General features: G+C 29.4%; 1 protein-coding gene across 2 annotated transcripts in view; it reads right to left on the bottom strand.

Moving 5' to 3' along the window:
• N (neurogenic locus Notch protein) overlaps positions 1–21,791 on the bottom strand; it is a 486,560-nt gene that overhangs the window by 24,093 nt on the left and 440,676 nt on the right. For both annotated transcript variants that reach the window (XM_075372134.1, XM_075372135.1), the window contains 7 exons: positions 9,099–9,335; positions 7,155–7,461; positions 5,817–6,076; positions 3,876–4,146; positions 3,028–3,260; positions 1,537–1,831; positions 461–750 (listed from right to left, as the gene is read on the bottom strand). In XM_075372134.1, coding sequence (XP_075228249.1) covers positions 461–750; positions 1,537–1,831; positions 3,028–3,260; positions 3,876–4,146; positions 5,817–6,076; positions 7,155–7,461; positions 9,099–9,335 — 1,893 coding nt within the window. The remainder of the gene's footprint in view (positions 1–460; positions 751–1,536; positions 1,832–3,027; positions 3,261–3,875; positions 4,147–5,816; positions 6,077–7,154; positions 7,462–9,098; positions 9,336–21,791) is intronic.

The raw sequence follows: 21,791 nt of genomic DNA, 5'->3' as shown, positions 1-21,791 counted from the left end.
GAGAGTCAAACTGCTAACCAGATATGCAGTGAAGGTCATACAGTGGTGCCTACCACAATGAAAAACTTAGTATAATGAACATAAATATGAAAACCAGATGCTTTTAACTGATTTCATTATGATTTTTGGAACCAAGGAGTTCTGTTATAAACATCCATATACTATAATCATATATACATGTACTATAATCGTTTAAAAAATAATAATAAAACTAACAAAAAAAAGTTTAATAACAAATTACAAGAAAAATAATATGAATTCTATAGCATTTAACTTGAACTTACTTCCACAGAACTATTTGATTTTAACAAGTAATTTATATATTATAATATAAAATTATTTATACTTTAACCAGCAACACTATTACTAGCAACAAAAGACTATAACTGCCAATGCAAATTGAAATAGCAACTATCATTAATAATTTTCTGAAGGAAAAATTCAAGCAGAAAGAAAATACCTTTTCTGATAGCAGCATCTTTACAAGAAACCATTTCAACGTCACATACTTTCCCTGTCCAACCTGGAGCACACAAACACTGATATGAATTTTTCAATTGACGGCACTGAGCACCATTTTCACAAGGTTCTGTTGTGCACCAATCAACATAGTTTTCACAATGTTTACCAGTATAACCATATGGACAGTGACATGTATAATATTTAATGTGATCATTACATGTAGCTCCATTCTGACACGGTGCTGAGTCACATTCATTTATACGTGACTGACAGTTTGAACCAGTATATCTGTAAAAACATGAAAAAATAAATAAAATTACAGAAACCATCACATTAACAATATTTTCAAATACTGCTGATACATAACAATACACACATAACTGCTGATATGTAAAAGGCACTCATAAGAAATGTGAAAGAAAGAAGCTTGATAACAAATAAGATAAACAACCTAGGAAGATGTATTATTTTCAATCCAAGTTTCCCAATTTTTTCATATGAAAATATTTCCTATACCACAATGGCATCAGGCTTTCATTATACATTAAACTTCCAAAATCTCTTACTAAGAAATGACAAAAAAAAAATGAAAAGTACCTTCAAATTATCTATGAAAGCAATATATTTTTTTATTTGAAATTCCTCCATTTAAAGTTATGATAAAAATAGTCCTCTGGATTACCAGAGGAATTGCTTCAATACAGAATTCAAGATAAATTATCATCAAAATCAATCAACTTGGTGAAGAGTAAGACTTGAATATACATAAAATACATCTAGAAAACAAAAGCCGATTTCCATGGTGGAATGGTAGCATCTCAGCCTTCCATCTGGAGGACCTGGATTAGAATCCTGGTCAGGTATCGTCATTTTTCATACTCTACAAAATTTAATTTCCATATCCCATGCTAAAGCTTATGTGGCAACATCATCAAGCAAAAAAAATCTAACAACTATCAGTCATCAAAAAGGAAATTTATATAAAGCGAAAATTAAAAAAATTTTAAGTTAAATTTAAAAAAATTATCAACTTTAATTAAATAATATATTTAAAAAAACGTTATTTCAACTTACCCTGGTTGGCAAATACAAGTATAATTATTAATTCCATCAACACATCTTCCACCATTCATACATGAAGAATCTGTACAATCTTCATCATTAGTTTGACAATTTATTCCAGAAAAACCCAATGGACATGTACACGTATAGGAATCTACATATTGGGTACATGTAGCACCATTTAAACAGGGTGCTGATAAACATTCATCGATATCAACTTCACAATGTTTACCACCAAAACCGTCAACACAAAGGCATGTATAATCACCAACACCATCTAGACAAGTACCTCCATTTTGACAAGGAACTAAAAAACATTAAAAAAAACAAAAATAGATATTAAAAGAAGACTCTTTTTCATTTTAACATAATAAAAAGTAAAAAAGTTAACATTGCCAGTTCAAATTATATTAAACAGCTACTTTTTTTTTGAAGCCATATTCTAAAGGGAAATTTTGTTTAATTTATGCTCAACATCTGTAATACATCTGAGTTTTTTTTTTTAAAGTACTTTACAACAAATATTTTAATAAAAAATTCAACTGAGAGATTAGTTACATTACATCAACATTTTCTATTTCATTATAACCAATAAAGGGCAAACATATCAACATGATATCTGACTAATAATGATTTTTTTTACCATCTATTCTGCACCATTTTTATTATTATTATTTTAATCTATTTCTCTTACCTTCATTACAATAATTAATGTTTGACAAAGTATAACTTTTTATAAAAAACGAAATACAAGAAATTTTTCAGTTATGGCAAACCTTTTTAAAAGAAAATGAAATTATGATAACAGATATCACACCTAGTATTATAAATTTTTTTAAAAACTTTATGCCATAAATATACTCATGATATATATATATACTCATATATTTTATCATGATGGAAAATATTGAAATATTCTGCTATATCTAACTTAATTGTTTATTTCCATTTTATAGAATATATAAAGACTAAGAACATACAGAAAATACTTATTTTTTTAGCAATGCGACTAATTTTTACAAATTAAAAATACAGAAATGAAAATAAGCTATATGGCTCTATGTTTATCTGAAATAACAAAAATAAAAGCAAAGCTATCATTTTTATTACAATAATAATCATAGCTACTAAAGTTTCTTTGCACTTATTTTTTGCAATATATTCTATTTTTATTAGTAATTATGACCTGCTGGTAGTGATATAAATTACTTATATAAAAACGTTTTTATCTATCAACTATTGTATTTATAATTTTTGTTTTTAAAAAATTTGAAATCATCTAATATATTAATTTGTAAATAATACATAATACATGCATAATATAATACATAATGTTCCTGATTATGGATTAATATCCAAAAGCACTTGGATATAATAATAAAAATAATTTGTGGGTGGGAGTTGTTATATAATTAATATATTCTATTCTCCAAGTTAAATAGTGAGTGATAAGGGGAAAATTTTATAAAGTTTTATTACAACTAAAATTTAAAATATACTTACAGGATGCACAATCATCAGTATTAATTAGACAGTCTCTTCCTTCATAGCCATGTGCACATATACATTGATAAGAACCATTGGTATTTTGACAAGTGGCACCGTTCCGGCACGGTGAAGATATAACACATTCATCAACATCTTCATTACAAAGACGACCAGTATAACCAAGACTACATGAACATGCAAAATCTAAATAATTCGATGAAGGAGAACACCTTGCACCGTTCCAGCATCTGTAAAAATTGATAAGAAACTATAAGTATTTTTTGTTTAATTTTTGTGTAGCATGTAACATATTCTTTTCATAATAAAAATCAGAAAAAAATTATATTTTTGAAAGAAATAGGTTACACTGCATTATTAACACAATCAGCACATAGCTGACAAAAAAATTTTTTTTTTAAAAATTCAAACAAAAAGGTTTAATTTTAAAGATTATACATCAATCTTTGGGAAAACATCAGTTTTATATATGATTTCCCTACATTTCTATTTTTTTTTTTTTTTTAATTACAGTTAATAATTGCGGCAAGTAATAATAAATAAAAAAGAAAATAAAACTAACTATTAACATTACTCTAAAAATATTTAATACAAAGTCCTCTAAATAATCAATAAAATGAGTAAGACTATTCAAATTATTACTAAAAAGATATATTTTATATTCACAGTTCAGACTTGAAAGGATTAACACAAAAATGATAGTCATAACAGCTAACTTAAGGAATCAGAAAAAAAATGACAAAAAGATGCATAAAAAGAATTACCAAAGAAGTTACTACCTTCAGTTTTTTTTTCAAATTGTATAACTAAGTCAATTATCAATTGCAAAAAAATGAGATAATTACCTGTTTGGGGTACAAGGATCTAATTTTTCTTGGCAATCACGACCAGTATAAGGAAGTTCACAAACACATTTGTAATCATTGACTAGATCGATACAGGAACCACCATGTCGACAAGGATTGATAGCACAGTCATCAATATTAATTTCACAGTTAGTACCAGTATATCCAGGAGCACACTGGCAGGTATATGCATTTAGATGATCGTTACAAGTACCGCCATGTTGGCACGGATTTGAACCACATTCATCAATGTTAGTTTCACATCTCCGTCCTAAAAATAAATAAATAATCATTAAGAGACCAAAATTAGAAATACTAATACAAAACATATACATCAATAATATATTAAAATTATTAAAACAAGACATTTAGTTAATATTATAAGGTATAAATTATAACAGAACTACAACAAATATTTGATAGAATTAAAATTATCAGTTAATAGAGCAGTTTGAAGAAGAATTTCATTTCTTTCTAATTCTGGCTATCTTAAAATCTTAATTAACTTGTTAAATCCTAGATCATAAATTATTACATAAGTATATATTCAAAACTTATCTCCCACATAAATTTCTACATTTCCTTCAATTATCAATGTTTTAATGTATGACCCAAATCAACTGACTAAAGTTCACCAAGTGAGAAGTATCAGAAAGAAATTCCAGATCTGAAAATTACTTCAAAAGATGGGCATTGTAGAGAATAACTGGTTAACTTAAGGGAAATGACAAATTTTTTAACTGCTATTCAAGTGAATATGTGACCCAGGACAGATGTTACAACTACAAAAAAGTAAACTTTAATTCTATATACACTAGAACAATATCTTATGTCTTTACTTTTTAAATTATGCTCAGTCTCATTTTGTGCAGTTTTATAATAATTCATCGATCAACTCATGAATTGTTGTGTATAAACATCATCGGTAATATTACAATTTTCTTTTGTTTGATGAGCATCTTACTGCTTTCTATTGCCTCAGTTATATTCTAATACATTAATGCATATTTTAGTAAAATATGAGATAATGTATTTTAATGAGGAAAATGAGATGGCTGAGATACTATCTGTAGGAACTAGGAATCTAACAGAATCAGTTGATCTAGAAGCCAGTATGCTAATAAATGAATGCATAGATTTATAAATTATGAGTGTAGTTCAATTATAAATTTAGTATTAAAATGTGGTTACTGGATTCTCTACAGTATGGATACAGGCATTCACTGTTTTTACAGACTTTTAAAAAAATTATTTTCAGTCGCATGGTGGGGACTGAGGAATGAAAACTAATTCTCTTTACATTTTCAGGTATGAGGAGTACAAAAATACGATTCATTTAAAATGGGTTTTCCTTATATATTATTATATAAGGAGCTGGTATTTATGTCCAGTAATGCACAAAAATTTTATTTTAGTAACATTATTAATAAAAAGAAATCGAAAAAAGTATAGTTTCATGGAATTCTTTTGGAAGATACAAAGTGGATTTATAAAGAAATAAGCCACAAAACTGGCATTTCATAAGAATTTGCAGAAGTTAGTTCAACAATAAGAAAAAATAACAAATAAAATCAAGAATACATTTCATATAACATAAGAATTATTATTTTAGGAACAACCTATGACATAGATGTTATTAAAACACAATTAAAAAGTAATATATATATATATAGTTAATCAACAATTTCATATATAGTGAAAGAAAGGACAAGAGAAAAGAATAATAAAATCAAAGAACCAGGATCTGAAATAAGTGACCTTCAAATCAACATCATATATATCCAATGGTTCAACCTTTTATATACATATTAACATTATTTCCTCAGGCTGCATAACATTCTTTATATCATTTTATATATATATATATATATATATAATGCAATAAAACTATAAAAAAATATAGAGTACAATAAATAACAATTTAAATTAATTATAAAATACCTCCATATCCTGGATTACAATGACAGATGAATTGATTTAAGCCATCTTCACATGTGGCACCATTTAAACATGGATCACTTGCACACTCATCGACATCACTTAGACAACGTGCATCATAATACCCTCTGGGACATTCACAACGGAAACCATTTACAAGGTCCATACAAATACCACCATTTGCACATGGATTACTTGCACACTCGTTAATATTTGTTTCACAATGAAGACCAGTGAATCCGGCTAAACATTCGCATGTATACCTGAAAAACATTTGAAAATAGCACATAACTAAATAATGATTTTAAAACTGGATTTATCTTCTAATAACTTTACTTCTCTTCAAATTAATAAATGCCTCCTCTCCCAACTAACCTTTTTTTTTTCTTTTATAAGCTTTTAGTTTGATTTAAGAGCTCAAGAAAAATCTTCCTAATCGTTTTATCAATTTTTCACCATCCTTAGCACAGTGAGTAATCCCTGACACATTAAAATAAACACTAAAATCTGCTACTTGTTATTTTAAATATTTTATAGGTTAGATCAATTATTACATTAGTAAATGGTAGAATATTTTCTTAATTACAATAAAATCTACAAACAGAATACACAAAGAATTTTGGCTTCTTGTTATTACAATTCAGTAATGTATAATTTAATAAAGAAAAATAATTTTACCAACTTGGTATACGTTTAAAGTATAAATTATTACAGATTTTAACGCTAAATTTTTACTACATCACTTTTTATAAAAAGTTTTGGTAAAATATGGTAAAATACATGAAAAGAAGAGAAAAACAAGAAAAAAATAATACTCAAGGGGTGAGTTGCAATTTTTCAATGTATTGACTAAATCCTCAGTCTTAATTTTTCTTCTAATGAAATTACTTAAAATCAAGTAAGATGAACAGAGATATAAGAGTTAAATATTTTCAAATTATTCTTTGATAAACAAATAAAAAACATAATAAAATAAAAAGATGGCTAAAATTTCATGGTGATTTCCTAAAATGCTCAGTAAAATAATAATTCCATGCAAAAATTAAATAATTTATTATTGTTTAATTCAAAGACAAAAAAAAAACAGAAAGTAAAATGTATTGTTCTGCATAATGAATGTAATCTTTAATTACAACTTACATTAACTTATTAAATCAGAGTGGACAATTCAAAAAGCATGATATTTTTCTTATGTGAATATTAATGACAATAATGCAAAATTGAAAAAAAATAATATTTTGTAACATCACTTTACATTTAGTAAGAAGAAAACCTTAACAGCAATAAAAAAATTTATTCATAATAATTTTTTCAAAATTTAGTTTCAAGAATGGGAATTACCTGTTAATTCCATCAATACATTTTGCACCGTTACGACAAGGATTGCTATAACATTCATTCACATTTATTTCACAATTTGGACCTGAAGTACCGGATTGACAACGACACTGATACCCGTTGATTAAATCTTCACATAACCCACCAAACTGACAAGGGTTGCTGGCACATTCATCCATCTGAGTTTGACAAAGATAACCAGTGAATCCCGGATGACACTGACATGTGAATGAATTCTCTCCATCAATACATTCTCCTCTATGGCAAGGTGAACTCTGACAGTCATTTATGTTTGTTTCGCAATTAATTCCTAAAAAAAAATTCAATCACATTACCTTGCATTCACATAAAAAATATATAAACAGTAACTTGCAATATAGGCTATTAATAGACATTATTTTTATAAAAATCTTAATTTTGGATTCGTACTTCCAGTTGCAGCAAAAATTGTTTGTTGGCATCCTGTATTTAGATAAACCAATGCTGCACTTAATTGTTGAGAGTTTTGTAGAAATTACTTCCTTTTTATACTCCTGTCATTTATTTAATTTTCAGTTATTTTATTTTAAATAAAATCTTTAATGTTTTACAAAATAATTCATAATTTTAAAATAAAATATTTTTTTTTGTATATACAACAATGTTCTATCTGATTCTTGTGTTAGTTTATCCTCTTCTAATAGACAGAAAGTTCATGGTTAAACAACTATTATATTTCAATAATCTTAAGTATACAAAATTTTATAACATTTAAAAAATAAAAATTACTTTTGTGTACTTCTGTAAAGGAAATAAATACAACATAACTGGCCAAAATTATGACAATTGCGCTGTTATTAGGCAAGTAAAAGACTTATCTTATTTTGATGTTATGTTTTTAAACTTTCTTCATCTAATAAGTTATGGTTAGGAAAATAACAGCTAATTGAAAGTGTTTATTTTTCAAAAAGAATTTATAATAAAGTAACTATCCACTTGCAAAAAGCTGAATACATGAAAACATGAAATACGAGTAACATAATACAAACATTACAAATATTGACAAATTAAATAGCAAAATCATGCAAATAATCCATTAAAACTCACACTTACTAACTTAATATTGTACATATAACATGTTAGCAGGCAGATAATTTTATGTTTTTTGTCTTCATTTTTGATAATAGTATAATGAAAAAATGAAATCCAAATTAAATATTATTTTAAAAAAATTAATATAAATCATATCTATAAATAAACAAAAATCATTGTTAACATATATTTAACAAAAAAAATCATAAAACCGTATTTAATGTATGAACTTTAAATTGAGAGTGACAAATTTATGTCTATTAATTAAGAATATCACCATTCACAGAATTTAGAGAGAGGAAAGTACATGCTACATACAACAATTAAACATAATTTTCTCCAATAACAGTGTATTAAACAAGATATTGTAGTGGAACAATTTATTAACACTATAATAAATTATAACGACTATAACATAAAATGTGTCAAGGTTATATTCATTCATAATTCCTCATTTAAATGGTCTTTTTTTTGTTTTACAGATATTTTATTGAAACTGTAATATAATAAAATGCTATTGTATAAAATAGTTTATAGATTGTAGCAATATAAATCAGAAGGATTAGTCATATTACAAACATTTAAATAATGATTATCAAATTAATATAATGTAATATTACCTTTAGTAAATAAATTTTACTGCATTGAAAGCAGCAATTTGTGAGCAATATTACAAAAAAAAACATATATATATATATATATGTACACATACACATCTGTACACTTGAAAAAAATGTTTGTAATACAAATATAGAATTTTGTGTCGGTATTACAGATTTTGTATTTTGTTTGTAGTACAGACTTTAAACCACTGAGGTTTTTTAAAAAATAAAAGATTTAAAAAAAATTAAAAATATAAAGATATTAATCACTTACCAGTAAAACCAGCAGGACATTCACAAGTATAGCCAGCAATTGAATCGTGACATATTCCAGAATTACGACATGGACTGCTTATACAATCATCTATATTATGTTGGCAACGATTACCAGTAAATCCAATGGGACATGTACAATGAAATGAATTTATTCTGTCATTACAAATACCACCATTTAAGCAAGGATTTAACTGACATTCATCAATATCTATTTCACACTGTGTACCAGTAAAACCTGTAACAAAATAAAAGAAATAAATTAGTAATATCTTTTTTTCCATTTTTTAAACATGATATTTAATATCGCAAATATATCATAATTATAATACTCTGGTCATGAATCTCGTCAAATAAAGACCATCGGTCAGAGAACACGTATTAATTCTGTAATGTATATCTTTATCACTCATTAGTTTGTGCAGTGTACTACTGAAGGAGAAATAATATCCTTTTATTTCTATATCTAGACCAGTACATCTCTCTAATGCTTCCTAGGCTTTCTACAATAGCTTTCTACAGTATGGTGATGATGATGATGAGATTATATCATCCTACAAGATGAACATAGACTTATAAAATTTGACAAGTAAAACGCTATAATTATTCTAATAACTGCAAAACAGGTTCCTCTTTCCATCTGTAGTTTTAAATTACCCACCCACATATACTATCTACTAAACCTTATTTTCTATTTCTTTAATATCAGTGATTTACAACCTAAAACCGGCAAAGATTATTATCGGTTGCATTTTCCTTATGATGCAACATTTCTTTTACATTAGCAAGTAATTTTCAACAAAAATTTTTCAACATCTGAAGAGAAATGTTTATTTTCCTGCTTTCTCAGTTTACAAAAATAAAACAGAATCCGATAAATTTATATTAGAAGGCAATTTTTCCAAATTTAGTTTAAAAATCTGATTTGATTTAACATTAGATATGAGTTCACTTTAAAATAAAAGACATTTTACTGTATAAAACATAGGTATTAAGAAACTAGAAGGAATAATAATAAATCATAAAGCTAAAACATCAATCATTTATAAATTATAAAACTGGTTTCATTTTTTTCTTCTTTTAGTAAATATCATATGTATAAAATATTATGACCTTAATCTCATCTATTGAAAAATATTTATAATTAATATTCATATGCAGTATGAAATTTCAATATTAAAAGTACAACAATCAGGTTGCATATACATGATTATATTCTAGTGTAATATAACTGACAGCAAAGCCATTGAAACATCAGTTAAGTATATTACAAGAGGGATTGAAGAAGAAAATGAAACTTTTAAGAAGTTGGCATGTTCAAGGTAATGCTATTTCATTCACACAAACATAACATTAATCGTGTTCACATAAATAGAAAAAATGATAGGAGTATGCTGGAAGAGAGAGAGAGAAAGAATGGCAAAAGCTAGATCTGACAAATGATCAAGGATCAAACGAAATGAATTAAATCTAAAACTAAAAATAAAAAAAAATAATAAATAAAAATAAAAAAGCTAACATTTTATTGCAACATCACACAATCAGCATAAACAGAGTTAGTCGACTGTTTGATATGCTTGAAATGTTATTCAGCGAATGATACTCTTGACATATTTAGATCATAGTAACCAGTAAGTAATGATGCAACAGTCCATTCCCTTAATGTCCAGTCAGCATTCACAAATCGAATAATAAAAGAAAAAAATTTAGACGGATGATACTGTAAAATTATTTATATTATTACAATTAATATAAATGTAAAAAAATCTTAACAATTTAAAAATCCTTAATTTTTAAATAGTGAGTAAAAAGCTCCTTTAAAAAAAATTATTACAATAAAATTGCCTTCATTTTCACCTTTTCCCTAAAACCAACCAAAACTACAATGCAATTTTCATTCTTTTTATAAAAGAAAACTAGTCAGTTTTTTTTTACAATTTTTAAATGATTGTATACATAACAAACTTTTACTGATAAATCATCTTAGTAAGTAAATTTAAAACTAAATAAACTGATTCTTGAATTGACCTTAGAAGTAAAACTAAAAAGATTAATGTAATTTTTATAAATAAATATATATACAGACACAGACGAGGGATATCTCAAAAGTATAGACCGCTGAAGTTTTTTTTTTTTTTTTTTGGAGTCATACGTTTTTTAAAACGTCAAACCGTTAAGCCGGCTGAAATTCATAGGAAGTTGGTTGCTGTGTACGGTGATAAAGTAATGAATGATAGAAACGTCCGAAAATAGTGTGAAACGTTTAGAAATAACAAAATTAATGTGCACGATGAAGAACGTTCGGAGAGGCCCTCGATAATCACCGAGGACTTGTTGAAACGCGTCGATGATGAAATCAGAAAAGATCGTCGCTCAATGACTTCCGACAAGACCCTTCTTTTCCTGATGTTTGAAGAGCTGTTATCGGTCGCATTGTTCACGACCATTTAGGCTTCAGAAAGATTCATGAACGTCTTAACGGAACGTCACCAAAAATCCAAATGGGATCTGCTTTGGAAGTTTTGATGCGCTACACAGATAAAAGTGATGAGTTCCTTAATTCGATTGTTACAGGCGATGAAACATGGATTTCGTTTTACACGCCAGAGAGAAAACGGCAGTCAAGTGAATGGCATCATCCTCAATCATGAACCAGACCAACAAAGGTCAAGCCACAACCGTTTGTAAACTGATGGCCAAAGCCTTTTTGGATCGGTTTGACATACTGCTGATTGATATCATGCCACGAAGAACGACTCTTTTTTCCTGTTTACCCTCCGGTAACTACCGTTTAGATAATTCTTCAGAGGAATGAGGATGATATGTATGAGTGTAAATGAAGTGTGGTCTTGTACATTCTCAGTTCGACCATTCCTGAGATGTGTGGTTAATTGAAACCCAACCACCAAAGAACACCGGTATCCACGATCTAGTATTCAAATCCGTGTAAAAATAACTGGCTTTACTAGGACTTGAACGCTGTAACTCTCGGCTTTCCAAATCAGCTGATTTGGGAAGACGCGTTAACCAATAAACCAACCCGATGGGTTGCACGAATAACGACTATAAATGCAAAAGCCTACTGCTAAGTTACGGCGCGCCATTCAAAATCGGCAACGTGGATGGCAGACTGACGGCGTCGTCCTGCTGCGCGACAATACACGTCCACATGTTGTGGGTCCGACACGTGATTTACTGAGAACATTTGGATGGGAAATTACGATCACCCACCATACAGTCCGGACTTAGCTCCTTCTGATTACCATTTTTTGGGGAAATTGAAAGAATCGTTGAGTGGTAAGCGATTCGCGGGTGAAGATGAACTTAAAAATGCTGTTAATCAATGGCTAAATGGACTGGCGGCAGAAGAATACGACGAGGTATAATGAAGCTGGTATATCGCTACGATAAATTTCTTAATTCATGTGGCGATTATGCAGACAAGTAGTATAAGGTATGGAGTTTAGTTTAAGAGAAATAAAAAATATTTGTAGAGTTTTCAGAATAAATCTTTTTACAATGAAACGGTCTTTACTTTAGAGATAACCTCTCGTATATATTACAGGTAATATTTCAACATCTACCCACTATAATGCATTTTCATTAAGTTTTAAGTTCGTTTAAGTAATTTATAATATATTGAATAAACATCGAGTGCGATCTTCTTCAAAAATTACTAAAATTTGCCATGATATTTCTCACCTCACTCTGATAACAATATTGAAAACTAAATCTCTTAATCTCTAAAAACAATTCACTTTCCTTATTAATCCTGGTTTGGGATATTTGCTATCTCTGCAATTTCAATAGTGATTTTTATTTCTTGTTAGGTTCGCGTACAACCTTTTTGGGGTTTGATATCAAACATGCATTATTTTTACCAAAAACGTACAGAACCTGAAAAAATTTCCCTTTCATCTCTCTTCAATTAAATATTTTATAGTATGAGTTGTTAAAAACGAAAAAAATAATAGTAAAGCGAAAAATAATAAACCTGTCCGGAATTCCAAACTGTGGGTTAAGATAAATGATACATAAATTAACATTTGATATAAATATCAATGGAGAATTAGTAATGATTGGGGCAAATAAATCCATTCGGACATAAAGACTGATATTACCCAAAAACTAATTTTCTGACTTAAAAGATCACAAGATATATAGAAATGTCAATAGCAAATTTTCACATTATCATTACTTAATTCTTTTCTTTTACACGCCTATTCTCAAAAAAAAAATATTTAAGAAAGGTTATTTTTTAAATTACAATTTCATCAGTTAAACTGCATAACGAACAAAGATACTAAATATCCTAATAAAGAATTCTCTTTTCCCACAATTATATTTCGTATAGTACGGTCCATAATCAATCCATACAATTAAAGACAATTTTAAAAAATATATGCCAAATTAACCGTTTGTGTTTTAAACATTGGGTGGGCTGAACGGTTAATAATTATTTAATAACTGGCAAAAATAATCATAAATAAAAAATACAAAAAAAAAAAACAATAAAAAAAAAGTATGATTTACGATACCGACAGGGGTCCAATAACCACATTGGAAGCTGCTTCGACCTTTTTGACCCCCGTACGGGTCCAATCAAGTATTATATACACAGTACTATATACACAATAACTATTAGTATTATTACGAGAGAACTAGTTGCGGGAATAGTTCCATACAAGGACAAACTTCTTCCTCATCGTCTAGTACTTACTAACGACTATACGCTGCTTTGGAAGACAAGGCGGACAGACTTGACGTTCTTTCTAATTGTGTGACTGGTTATAGAATAAATGGTGTAGTTCGATTACAAAAAAGTTGAAGTCGGTTGAATAGTAGAATCTTGATTTGTATATTTTTTTTGTTAAAGTTGGCATTTAAAATAATAGCGGGCATTTAAATTTTATGAGAACAATTGATGATGTTATATAAGTAATTGTGTTCTATAAAAAGCATTTAAAATACATTCATTAATTCCAAACTACATACGTTAGTTGGGAAAATATACAGAACGTTTTTAAAACGTAATAAACTTTCGATCGTATTAGATCTTCAAAGTAAAAAAGTTTAGGTCAAAATCGGTTATATGCCCGTAACGCTTAAACATTTTTCTATTTAAAAACTAAAAGATTCTAAAAGATTTCTATTTAAAGACTAGATTACTTTGTTAAACAATGTTTTTTATTTACGTTCTAATAATTGACTTTAGAGTAAACATTTCAAGCTATTTCGGTTGGGGTTGTTATCTTATCTACCTTAGTCATTCATTGATAACAGTAGGTCTACGCATCGCCGCGAGTCGTAACTGGTTAACCTTAGTAATGATAACGATTCAGTCTTAAGCCTATTATTCAGGTCTGCTTGTTGTGTTAACCGTGGATTTGTCTACCAACATTTTTGAACAGTACGGGTTGTACAAATCTAAAGAAAAGTGTGTTGAGTTTTTCCACAGAGTAAATATTTTACCTAACGAACAACAGTGAGACAATGAACATGAAATGACTCTTAGTATAACTGAAAGTAGTGAAAGACGGCATTGTACAAAAAATTTGTGCCGACAGGATGTTCATCAAGTGCTTCCAAAACTTGGCTGGACCATTCAAGGTTGGGGTATGACAAAATTTTGATGTTTATCTATTGTTGGAGCCAAAGCTTAAGTCTCAAGAGTTCTGCGAATGTGAACCGGGCATTAACCACAACATAGTTATAGGTTGGAATAACTATATGCGAGAGGTATGTGCTGCAAAATTACTAGCAACGCCGCTAGTAATAACATGGTCCTAGTCTAACTGTTGAGATTGATGAATTTGTATTTACTAAACGTAAAATGGGTATTTGGAGGAATCTGTCGGGAAGCCGAAGAGCGTTTCTTGTACGCTGTTGAAAATAAATCTCCTGCTTAATTTATGCCAATAATAACTGAAAGTACTGTACCTGAATCACTAATCATGTTTGATCGATGAAAATCCTCAAGGAATCAGAATCTCTAACAAAGAGTATGATCACCAAACAGTTAACCATAGTCAAAATTTTATTGATCCGGTAACAGGCGTACACACCAATACAGTGGAAAGGATGTGGCGTGCGGCTAAATCAAGTTTTATGCCGTTTTGGAAATCATTCATAGATGCTGGATGGTTATCTGTGTGAATTTATGTGGCGTAAACGACTTCCAGCAGGAGCAAACCCGTTTGAGTTAATCCTCCAGGATACAGCTTGATATTGGTTACCTCTCTTTTTCCTGTTTAGCCTCCGGTAACTACCGTTTAGATAATACTTCAGAGGATGAATGAGGATGATATGTATGAGTGTAAATGAAGTGTAAGTCTTGTACATTCTCAGTTCGACTATTCCTGAGATGTGTGGTTAATTGAAACCCAACCACCAAAGAACACCGGTATCTACGATCTAGTATTCAAATCCGTGTAAAAATAACTGGGTTTACTAGGACTTGAACGCAGTAACTCTCGACTTCCAAATCAGCTGATTTGGGAAGACGCGTTAACCACAAGACCAACCCGGTGGGTTTGATATCGGTTACCTGAATAGTCTAATATTGTATATTTATTGGTACAATTTTTATACGGTATAAATACAAAATCTAACCAAAACTGTTTGTTTTAGTCATCTAAAACAAAGCCTCTTGCAATTGTCCCTTAACAGTAAAAATCTATACAAAAATGATTAAGCTTTGTGGGCATATAACGGATTTTGACCAGTTATTAATAAATAAACTTATTTCCGATTGCATGACGGAATGGTAGCACCTTATTCTTTCATTCTAAAGATTTTGGATACGAATCTAAATCTTAGCATTTTTCAGCCTAAAAAATATATTTATCATTGTTATAGATAACAACCGAAATCAACTTAAATTAATATATATATTCCACCAAAATGTGATTCACTTTTCACGAAGAAATCCTTTCCTAGATTTACACAATAAAACAGAATTCGTTCACTTTTCTTTGTCCGGTTCGATTCCTAATAAAAGACCTGGATTTTATAACGGGAAAATATCTGATGTGGACATCACATGACTTTCTTGTACGCCTGTTAAATTACATATATTTTTTATTACATTTTTTTCATGTTTTTTTTCTTTTTGTTATTGAATTACTATTTATTGTAAAATTTTTTACAATCAGAGGTTAATAATTATTAATAAATCAATATATCTAAATTAAAAAAAAAGGAAATAAAGTCGCATTCGAACCGATATGTGCCTTCCCCTTATAAGATGCAAATATTTCATTAATTAAACTTTTATTGGGCTATAACTTTAGAAGAACCAATGAAAATAAACACCAGTTACGATATATCGTTGAAAATCTCTCAATGAGGGCTTATTATTGCAGTTAAGAAAAAGTTCAAAATCCAAAATATTTTGGATTTTGGGCTTTTCTGGACACTTGGTCCAGTCTATTGCAAACAAAAGGGGAGGTGCATAACTAAATCTTACAACAGTCCTACATCCAAAATTTCAACATTCTACCGCTAAAATCGTTTTTGAGTTATTTGGATTCAGGGATGGTTAAAATGGATATTTCCATTGAAAACTAAAAATTTTCGCGATTACAATACTTCCTTGTACTAGTACAAGGAAGTAAAAATTGACTAAATCATTACTTTAGTTAGAATTTAAAGAAACTGAAAAAGTTATTTTTGATAATTTCAATTTTCCGTACTCCATAATCTTTCACGGATGGATGACCCCTTTCTATCTGACAAAGTATTACTACAATAAAGCCCACAATTAACAAATAATCAAAATAACCGGGAAGTGGTATTTAATTTGAACATAACTCTATACTTTATGCTGCAGATAAAGTATATCTGCAGCATAAAGAGCTGCAGATATATAAATGCTGTTTTTAATATGCTGTTTTTTTTAAAATAAATAATACATTCAAACGGATATTTCCTTTTACATAAGACAATTTTTCAAAGTTCAATTTACAATCCGTTAACCATACAAAAAATATTATTAGATAGAATACAAACGAAAAGTGCAGTTAGCAAAGTTTTTGAAAGACTTTGTTCAACTCTGTTAAAGGAAAAAAAACATCGCGTAATATTTAAATAGATAAATATACTGTTAAATCTAATTGTAATATCTTTGAATAAATAACTTTTTTTTACGTTACAATTTTCAGAAAGATTATCTTTATTTCTTACATTGCTGCAATAAAAATGAAAAAATATGCTAACAAAGCAAAATTTAAAAATAAAATAAATTATTGTGCATTGTTAAATGCATATATAAACAGGAACAACAATACAAATAATAAATAAATAACCGTCAGACAAAATAGAAAGAATATAACAAAAATTGTACGCTCTACAAAGCGATTCACGTTTTTCGCTGTGCATGATTGACTAGTCGACAAGGAAACACAGTTCGACACGAATACAAAACTGTTGTTTTCTTTCCTGACAACACTATTACTATTATTAGTAATGGTTTAAAAAAATAAATAAAATAAATGTTATAAAAACTTTTACCACTTTATTAATTGAAAAATAACGTTTATTTTCGTAATGTTTCTGCTCTTTTACCTTTAATTAAATTTCTATAATGATATGAAACGCTGATTTTTCTCCAAAGATGAAAGTGATAAACTTAAACTAAGATGAACTTTATAAATATGATATTAAATTAATATAGAGCTTATCTAAATATTAAAAAAAAACTTAAATGAAGTAAGGACAGGAAAAAACTATGATTTTTTTTTAAACTGTTGAAATATCATCTTCGTTAACTAATCACATCCACTACACTCTCCGCACGAAGTTGCGGAGATTATTACCGGAGCACTAACGGTTGTACTGTACGTAATCAATCGGAAACCTTTGTTTTATATAACATCGTTGTTTGGATTACAATTAAAATTTTGAGTTCAAATCATGAGTAAAATATTCTGATTATATTATGTTTTATAAATATATAATTAATACACGTAATAAGCCCAATTATCATTCAATAATCGATTTTTTCCAATTTCAAGCCAACGCTTTGATTCATATGAATATTTACATCGATAAGGAGGTTAAAAATAGTCAGATCCTGTAAATTACATTAATAATAGAAATACGAAAATGTATTGAAATACTTAATAAAATTAATACCTTTTTGGAGTTATAAGAATTGAACACCAGTCACTTTTATTATATCAATTAGTAAGCAGGAGAATTATACGTCAGGGTGGGGTTTATAAAACGTACTGTAGACTTTAAAAATCGTGTAAGAAGGAAGTCCTAATTATACCAGAAGCTGCTTTCCGTAAGAGTAGACGTTTATTCAAAACTTATCACATTTTTATGATACTAGAAGTAATTTCCACTAGATGTTATATTAAAGTCGTTCTACCCTAACAAACTCTAGGTATTTAATATACATGATTTACAGGAATATTCCAGTGCAATTAAAGAGAGTAGATTAATGCGCTCTATAACAAGGGGTATATTGATTTAAATAGGTCGGTTATGAAGACATCCGATTTTTTTCTTTATATATACGAGTGATATTCATAAAGTAAGGGCCGTCGGCTTATATTTAAATATTAGCGGATCTGAACACAGTTTCACGCACGCAGAGCCATCTATCGGCTATTTACTAAGCCACTGCAGTTGTTGTTTTGATTAAATAGTCGTTTGCCGGCCGGTGAGTGCAGATCGCAATGTCCGTGACAATTGTTTCTCCCGCCAGTTGTGAAGTGCGCGCTGCGATTCGATTTTTGTGTGCAAAAGGATCTTCAGCTGCTGAAATTCATCGGGAGTTGTGCCTAGTGTATGGACTTACAGTAACGAGTGAAATAAAAGATTAAACGATGATGTCAAGACTTTAAAAATGGCTGCACAAATGTACATGACGAAAAGTGGAGTGACAGCCCCAGAATTCAGACTGGCGATATCGTTGAACAAGTGAACCGTAAATTGCGATGTGATTGATGGTTAGTGCTCTGGCTGATGAATTTCCCCATGTTGGACGCACCTCTATCTAAACGACTGTAACAGAAAATCTCGGATATCACAAGTTGTTTGCAAGGTGGGTACTGAAAATTCTCACCAACCAACACAAGTAGTGGACAGTGGACAAGCGTTTTTGGACCGCTAACTTTTTCATCTTCAAGATGAAAATGATTTCCCACATTGTTACGGACGACGGTACGTGGATATCCCACACCAACGCAGAATCAAAAAACAACAATCAATGCAGTGGCACCATTCAAGTACTCCAAAACCGAAAAACTTTAAGCAATCTCCGCATTCGAGTCGAAAAATGTTGGCTACCGTTTTTTGGGACGAAAAGGTGTCATTTTGGTTGATTTCATGAAACGTAGATAAAAAATTACAGCTGATGTGTACTGCGAAACGCTCACAAACTGAGACGTGCGATCTAAAATCGATGACGCGGGAATATGTCGTCCGGCGTGTCCTCCTTCACAACGCTCGTCCTCACACCTCTGCCGTAACTAAGAACATTCAATCTTCGTTGGGAATTTGTTGACCGTCCTCCATGTAGTCCCGACCTTGCACTAAACGACTACTTCCTTTTCTTGCATTTGAAAAAGTAGCTTGGTGGACAACGAATTGAAAACGACGAGGAACTCAATAGTGCCGTTGTCAGCTGGTTCAATTCCCAGGCGGCAAACTTCTATGCAGAGGGATTAAAGAAACTGGTGCAGTGTTACGAAAAGTGCTTAGAACTGAATGGCGATTATGTGGAAAAGTGAAGTTGATATGTAGTAAACTAAAACTGTAAGCAAAAACCTTTTCTCACGAGTTAATTATTTCTAATGACCAAACGACCCTTTCTTTATGAATATGCCTCGTATACACCAAATTATAATAAATACGTATTAATATTTTAATTTCTATTTAATGTGATTTTATTGCCTGAATTGAGACTGGTGTTCACTTATAGATCCATTAATCTTAAGACTGTAATCCATTATTAATTATTTATATTATTTTCTCTTTTTTTAAATTATTTATTTTTTAAATCTGTACTCTATTTAGCAAGTATTGATGGTTTTTTTTTAATTCACACATAGGAATTCATTCATTAAGTGTTTCTCCAGTTATGACTAATTTTAAAAATTTTTATGTTAATTTAAAAACGTAAATTCTTCTACATTAAAAAAGTAAAGTCTAAAACACAATGTTTTTATTTGATTTTTGTTTCTTTTTTAATAAAGTAGATCCACATCAATAAAATGTACTTCAGCACAATATGATTATGTCCAACAAAGCTAACGAATAATTAATTATTACAGATGTTATCAGCGAAATTATGGTATTAATTGTAAAAGTTAATTAAAATATATATTTTTTTTTTTTAATTAAATTTTCTACATATTGTTTTGAATTAAATGAGTTTACATTTAACATAAATTCCTTTTATTCTTTATTTCAACGATTAGAATTTAATATTCTCTTTTGTTTGTTTATTACTTAAATATCATCAACTAAATCATTACATATTACAACTGAAAACGGTGAAAAAACACATAAAAAACGTGAACATACTAAATCATGAAGAGTTACGTAAAAGTATGGTATCTTTGTAGTAATTAAATTAATGAAGTTATCATTAATATTATTATTATTATTACTATTTTTTAAGTGTTAACTTTCAAAACGGTCGACCGCAATTTAACGTTAGCTGAAAGCGGCTGACTGACAAGTAATGCAATAATGTAAAGTTTATAACAACAGCATACAAATATAAATATGAACGTTTCGTGCAACTACCATGTCGTGTCGTGCTCGATATGAACGAACATAGGATAGATAATAAGTTAAGTTATCGAGTAGGGTAAAGAGTAATAAAATGACGGACGACTGAAGGACTTTTAAAGATTAAAGAATAAGAAGAAAGGACGTTTTGAAGTAGTAAAATGAAAAAGACAGTCGTATTATCATTATCATCAACATCAGTATTCACAATCTGCTCACTTCATTAATAGATTTGACATAAAGGCCCGTTTCAAAGAGATACTTTTAAAGCGACCACGGCGGCGGCGGCAGCAGCAGCAGTATTAGAAGCTCGCATAGCATGGAATAGCATGCATGCTATGGCAAAACGTGAAGTAAAAATGGACAAAGCAATCGCACGAAGACAGAGAGAGAGAGAGAGAGAGCGAAAGAGAAGAGTTGATGAATGAATTGGAGTCCTTTTATAACACAAGTCACTCGGTTTAGTTGTTACTGTTAAGTAATCCGTGATTAAATATGTTGCCGGTTTTCTTCAGTCATTTTAGCTCCACTAACATGTTAAATTAATTGTCATACTAAGAGTTATCGATATATATCCCACACACACAAATTGATTTATGATGTTAAGATAAATTAATTTCTCAATTTATCAATAACGCAGTAAGTTGAAATTATTTAATACTGAAATATACTTGAGCATTTCCCTTTTCGATAAATTGAACTTCAATTAGAACTATAAAAATAACATAACTTTTCAAAGGAAATTACGGTATTACTTTCGGTCCCCTGGTGAAATTGGTAGGGTGAAAATGAATTTTCTTTACGTTTTGAGGTATGAGGAGTACGAAAATACCATTCACTTAAAATTTAATTCCCACACTTTAGGCCTATGTATAAAATAGTTCGTGGCTCGAAAATCTCCAAACCAACTAAATCAACTTCAGTGAAATTTAGATATGCTATAGTA

The sequence above is a fragment of the Lycorma delicatula genome, chromosome 7 (genome assembly GCF_047948215.1).
Source record: "Lycorma delicatula isolate Av1 chromosome 7, ASM4794821v1, whole genome shotgun sequence".
In the NCBI taxonomy this organism is placed as follows: domain Eukaryota; kingdom Metazoa; phylum Arthropoda; class Insecta; order Hemiptera; family Fulgoridae; genus Lycorma; species Lycorma delicatula.
This window is presented reverse-complemented; position numbering and strand designations above follow the sequence as displayed.